At 35.5% G+C, this 6,836-nt stretch overlaps 1 protein-coding gene across 3 annotated transcripts in view; it reads left to right on the plus strand.

Moving 5' to 3' along the window:
- Positions 1 to 1,753, plus strand: part of LOC138716394 (uncharacterized) — a 1,440,554-nt gene extending 1,438,801 nt beyond the window's left edge. For all 3 annotated transcript variants that reach the window (XM_069849432.1, XM_069849430.1, XM_069849431.1), the window contains one exon: positions 1,568 to 1,753. In XM_069849432.1, coding sequence (XP_069705533.1) covers positions 1,568 to 1,738 — 171 coding nt within the window. In that variant the 3' untranslated portion in view covers positions 1,739 to 1,753. The remainder of the gene's footprint in view (positions 1 to 1,567) is intronic.
- The last annotated feature ends 5,083 nt before the right edge of the window (positions 1,754 to 6,836 follow it).

Here is a 6,836-nt window from a genome sequence, read left to right on the forward strand (position 1 = left end):
GGTGTAGCAAGAATAAAAAGCATTAAGAAATACAATAAAACAATGCATCTATAAAAAATAAAGACTGAAATAAAATTAAGATGCTAGCCACTCGGCAAGTGTCTTCTTGTTTTATTTTGTGTCTTTAATTTTACAACCACTACAAGTTCAACTCCTTTAAAGAAATTCGCAATGTGTGCACCGTAGAATTATTTACTTGGCTCAATAACTTCAAAACCAAATGTTCATATATTATGTGTTTATTGTCGTATGTCAACACGTATGACGTCACAAGATATGATTCCGCCTGTCACCGTAACGCATGTTCGCTGTATCGACTAGTAAATCTTCGCTACAGTCTTCTTATGTTTGTTTCTGATTCACCTGAACTTACGCACATACACACACGAAAGCAAATACAGGGATATCATTTTATTTTTACTTATATTTTTATTGTGACTGAGTTTCTGAATGTGCTTCACTCCCACTCCCTCTACTAATGAAGTTCCAACTGTCCTGCACACAGAACCAAAGCCGCATATAATAAACAGTACTGAGTTAGTGAGTATAGTACGTTCCAGAAATATGTTCGCGTTTTCCAGTGACGAAATAACTTTCAATATTGAATCATATTTTCGTACAGGTACTGTCGTCCGTTTGCCTACGTCGCATCCCGGTTCCCCCCCACCCGCTTCTGCTCGCCCCTCTGTAAAGGCTAGTGGCTGGGCTGTCTTAGCTCTTTTCTGAAAACAATTTCTGTTAGGAATTGGACGTCTACGTAGTATTATACAACTGTTTAAAATAACTTAAATAGAAGGCCCTCGTTAAGTAATTAACTGTCACGTGATTCCCCCCTTTCTACGATCCTGTGACATAAGCATTTTGACTGACAGTAGATAGCATGTGTAATTTTTTCTGTGCGGGTCGGGTAGAAGTGAAGATTGAATTTACAGTACGTAAGGTACTCTTTTATAGAGTAGGTACAGAATTATCTCAACATGAGTTACTAGTATGGAGGACGAAACTGGTAATTAGAATTAGATGCAATAGTCTATAGTGCGATAATATGCACAAAAGAACTGAAGCCTGTATCGAAATGAACGGCCACCATTTTCAAAAATGTGGTTAAATATACATATTATGATTATTTTTCAATTTAACTTCATTCTCTATATTGTCGTTAATGTGCTGTAGACTGTAGAATATACACTGCATAATGAATACGTTCGCATGGATAACTCAGTTCGTGAGTAAAAACACTTATTGTTAATACTGTACTGTATTTTGATTAAACAAAAACCTAATGAAAATTATCAAACTTAAATTGCGATATTTCCTAGTTACGTAAATGGATTAACTATTTTTCTTCCCTTCTATACCTAGTAAAGTGATTTGTTTGTATTTTACGCCAGTATCATCGAACTCCAGTCGTGGAAGGGAAAAGCAAACGCTGTTTCCGGTTCTCAACCGTTAATCCAAATGTATAGCCAGGTTAATATTAGAAATGTTAGTAAAAATAAAATGATGTCCCTGTATATTGTTCTAATATAAAGCATGGATATTAAGCGGTATGTATCGGGTGTTGCAGAAGACGCGGTACAGCGCAGAGGAAGAACTTCCCCCACCGCCTTCTCCGCCGCAGCTGAAGGAGGTGTCGGCGCTGGATGGGGTGCCGCGGCCCACGTCCACGGAGCGCATCCTGGCAGAGACGGCGGCGCAGCACGTCATCTTGCGCGACGGACACCAGCAGGTAGGATGAGCAGTCAGCCCTGCCTTACTCTCAAATAATATACGAGCTGTAAACTGCCAAAGAATACTGGTGGTAGAGCATAAATTACAGAAGAAAGTAAGTCAAATAATATTTTTCTGTAACTGTCATTGTTTTCCCAGAAAAAGGAAAGTGTTTTGTGAGTCTAATTTTATTTTTGAAAATGAGAAGACAGTCATTGTTAGGGAACAGATTTCTTGGTGAGATTTAGGACTTTATAAAATCAATTTAGGACTATTAGAATTTTATATAAAATTAACAATTTATAGTTTTATTAAATATTCCATTTTTGGTGGAATTTATATACTGTACAAAGAAGTTCTGCTGACAACGATTGCTATGAACTGAAGACTCAAATTCTGTGAATAAAAGAGACTGTTTACTTATTGGTCAGTTTCATTTCGCATAACGGGCTTGCATTGACACGAAAACTAATTTATAAGCTCTCGCCTAACTGAAGAGCCTACCGCCCCTTTGTGCTAGGATGGATTTTTCCAAACAAACTTCGGTTCCGGGAAATGAGGTAAAATCTTTTTCTCTCTCCTGAGAACAATATGGAACGAACTTGTCATACCAATGTTTATAAGAGACTTCTTTAACTATTCTTGTAGTTTTTGGGCCTTTTCACATATTTGTTCCGCTATTTTTATTTTAAATGTACGCAAAAATACTAAAGAAACCTTTTCAGTCAGAAACATAGTTTTTAAGCATTTATCAGAGTTTATAGCTAATTGTGACTAGTTACAGAAAATGGGACCTGAAATCGGATATTTATTTATTTAATTATTTATTGTGGTTTCAAAAAGAGGATGAAATAATGAGTATTTAAAAAAATTCATTGTTCTAGGTGCTATAGTTTTTAATATATTACTTATTGAATATTGATATTACATTATGTACTTTTCGAGAAAAATGCAAATTAAAGTTTTTATTTGTTTTCTTAGCAACTAAAGAAAGATCTAGGGATTTAAGAAGCACTATGTAAAACTATGTCCTAGTTTAGTATGTAAAAAAAGCCTACAGATAGCGCAAGATGTGAAAACTTAGAAATGCAGTTTTTACACCACAAATTAGTTATTTTGTTCTCCTGTAAAATTTCTTTTCACGACTTTAGGTCCTTTTTCGCGCAACGGGTCACAATTTAGGCATTTTAGGTCCTATAGAATTTTAATAGTGAGGTCCTGTTTACATGAAACATAGATATATCTAAATAACATACGTCTAGGACGTAGCAAGCAAACAAAATAGAAGTGGAACTGGAAATCCGTTCCCTCGTCATTACTTACTTTGACCGATACATATGCTGAAGCAGTCGTTTGTTTGTACTTATACTCTGTTGTATCTCTGTTGTATTGTGCACAAGCCATTCATTGGCAATGACATTCACGTTCAGTCCAATGGAAGCAAAGAGCCTGATATCAATCTTAAATACATGGTATTTTATACACTTAAAATACAATTATACGTACGGAATAATTAAATTTCACTAGATATTTTGTTCAGTAGACCGATGAGTTGATGATTTTTTAATCTTATTTATCAGATCGCAAACAAAGTGTTTCATTTAATGGTAAAAAAATCTGATGTTATGATTTATTATTATGGAATTCCTCGGGGCTCCGTATTGGATCCGATATTATTTTTACTAGCTACTAATGACCTAGCCTATAATATAAATTCTGATACAGTATTGTACGCGGATGATACTACTTTTTCAATTAACCATAGTGATATTAACGATTTGAAAAGCTTTGCTCAACATAATTTAAGAGATGCTGAAGTTTGGTTTAGTACATACGGATTTTTATTGAACTCAGCTAAAATCGAACGTGTGATTTTCACTCTAAAGAAGACCGATCATGAACAAAATCAGTTTAATATGTTAGGAATTGTTGTTGATCCCAAATTGACATGGGAAAGTCATATTGATCATAATATCTCTACTAAATTTTCAAGAACTTTTCTCCTTAAGAGATTAAAAACTGTTATACCTGAAAACTATATTCGTAATGGTTATTTTGCTTACTTTCAAAGTACTCTTACCTATGGAATATTCCTATGGGGCAAAAGTGCTTTTTATAAATAGGGTCCTATTGCTTTAAAAAAGGACTATAAGAAGTATATCAAATGCAACTTTTAATGAACATTGTAAACCATTATTTGTGAAAAACAAAATCATGACACTAATCTATGACACTTATTTGAGTAAAATGAGAACATGAATGCCAGGTTATCATTTTCTTTTGTCACCGTTAGTAGCCTACTAGTGCAAGCTGTTTCAGCTTACAAAGCTTGGGAACTATTCACACATGAAAGTCAATTATGTTAGTAGGCCTTGCTAATCTGTGGCGCATTTGAACTACAAAGCAGCACCACTCGGAAGCGCTGTTAAGTGGCTATGTATGAAATGGCGCTTTGGCTGACATGAATCGTGGAGAGATAGTTCGTATCATGTACTACAGAACTCCTTGTAACATTAACTTAAGGGATATTCGAAATATACTTATTTAAAGAAGATTGAAAATATGTAAAGAATTAATTTCGGCGAATTTGAACTATTTCGTAATACCAGTAAGTTTTTATTCATTGATTGTGAATTACAGGTCACTTCAGTTATCATTCAGTTCTAGAGCTTCGTTACTTGCTGCTGTTCAGCGGCGCTTTTCAGCATCGCTACAGCTAGCAAAACATTTGTTGAAAGGACGTGAAGCACAACTGAGCCACTGCGATGGTCGGAAGCCGACGCTCGCCACCAGTAGCCTAGTAGCGCATCTAGTTTCAGCTGACAAAGCATTGAAACTATTCACACACGAAAGTCAATTAACTTAATGGGCCACGCTATCTGCGGTGCGTTTGAGCTATAAAGCAGCACCACTTAGAAGCGCTGTTAAGTGGCTGTATGAAGTGGCACTTTGGCCAGCATGAATCGATATCGTGTATAGTGTTACTCTTGGTTTAGTGCATCGCAATTAAATAGGACCCTGCAGAGACAGCTCCGTATCTTATACCATAAAAACCCGCATAACGTTAACTTCAGAGATATTGGAAGTAGGCTTATTTAAAGAATATTGAATAACTCTGGAACTACGTCACGAATTCTTTTCAACGAATTTGAAATAATGTGCAATACGCGTAAGTTTTCATTCGTCGATTATGAAGGTAAAGAAGAACTCAACCTAGTAGTTACCTATTAGTAGAAGACGTCACAGTTTCCGTTTTCTTATCAAAAATAGGTCTATGTTTTTGTTTCAATTGAATGAATTGGCCTTCTGTGTCCCATTAAAGGCACGCTATACTGAAATTACTAACTTCCATGATTTTAAAGTTAATTCACAGAACTTTTATCACTGGTATATGTGGTTAATAATAACACAAGTACAAAATATCATCCCTCGTCCGAACATATTTTTTGTCAGTTTCAGTAAATACTTCTGAGCGGGTGATAGTGCGACTATTTTATCAAAAGCGCTTTATTTAGATTTTATCCTGGACAAATTTTGAATTTGAAAAAGACAATCTGAATGAAGTTCTGGGTCAGATGACAGCAGTGCTAATTCAAATAATGTGAGCGAGAATTCCCTACGTTCCGGTAATATAATGATGAATACTTTCAATGTGTTTTTACGTGGCGTGGAGATGAATATAAACAAAATTCGGAGTGTATTGTATATGGAAATGTTTTATCAAATCAGTGGATAGTGCCCAATAAACTAAAAATACATTTAGAACTGCCGTTTTCAACGGCATACTTAAGTGAATCAGCATTTTCAACCACATACGTTATGAAATCTAAACAAAGGAACAGGCTGCTGCATCTTGAAGATGATTTACATGTTGGCCTGTCAACCATAAGGTCAAGTATAGAGAAACTCTGTGCAATCCACAAAGCGCAGACTTCACATTAATTCAAGTAGGTGAGTTTTCTAAAGCGATATTAAAAATCTTTTATCCGACATCCAGCATAGAGAAGTTGGGTTTTTTGACACATACCTTTGTTTTTCTCTAATGCCAATCAAGTTCCTGCTTTTTTTCTTCTTGTTTTTTTTTCGATTGCAAGTTAACGTCGACCTATCTACAACACTGGATGTCCGACACTACGTAGAAGTTACCAGTGATTTTTTTCTCGCGAAACGCGCTGCAACGGCGTTCCGACACTTTTTGTTGCATTCATCATGGAACCGAAATATGTGTTAATATCTACTTTTTTTGTCCACACCTGTGGAGTAACGGTCAGCGCGTCTGGCAGCGAAACCAGGTGGCCCGGGTTCGATTACCGATCGGGGCAAGTTACTTAGTTGAGGTTTTTACTGGGATTTTCCCTCAACCTAATATGAGTAAAATTCTGGGTAACTTTCGGTGCTGCACCCCGGACTCATTTCACCGACATTATCACCTTCATCTAATTCAGACGCTGAATAACCAAAGATGTTGATAAAACGTCGTAAAATAACCCACGTAAAAAAATCTACTTTTTTAATACAATTTTTCTTTGAATTTCGCTTGGACCTTGAAAGTCTTAGTTGGACGAAAACTAGGATAAAAACGACAAAATTTCCGTGTAGTGAACAGTAATCATCTTCCCGTCCGCTACAAAATATTCTACACAGAGTTCCATCACATTTCTCTCCAGAAAAAAAACACTGGTTATTATTATTATTATTATTATTATTATTATTATTATTATTATTATTATTATTATTATTTTATTATTATTATTATTATTATATTATTATTAATAAAAACAAATAAGTGTGTCACAATATCGTGGGCTTCAGTAAAGTGTGGCGTCAGTCAAAAAAGGTTGGGAATCACTGCCCTACTAAATTAACATCTCCCGCATTTCATCTTTCGTATGTTGGCAGATCTGATGTTACATGCGCTTTGTAATTATCAAGAATGATGTAAGGGTCGTAAGATGTTCAGTTCAGTATTTCGCCGGTACGGCTAAACGTTTGGCCGTACTGTAGTTGATACAGCGTTGTTGAATGACCTACTAAAAACACTTGAACGGATATTAGATTCAATAAAAAGTATTCTTCGCGGAAACTGAAGATAATCAAATCACAGTGATTGCTCATTACATTGTTGT

Source organism: Periplaneta americana, chromosome 16, assembly GCF_040183065.1.
Source record: "Periplaneta americana isolate PAMFEO1 chromosome 16, P.americana_PAMFEO1_priV1, whole genome shotgun sequence".
NCBI lineage: Eukaryota > Metazoa > Arthropoda > Insecta > Blattodea > Blattidae > Periplaneta > Periplaneta americana.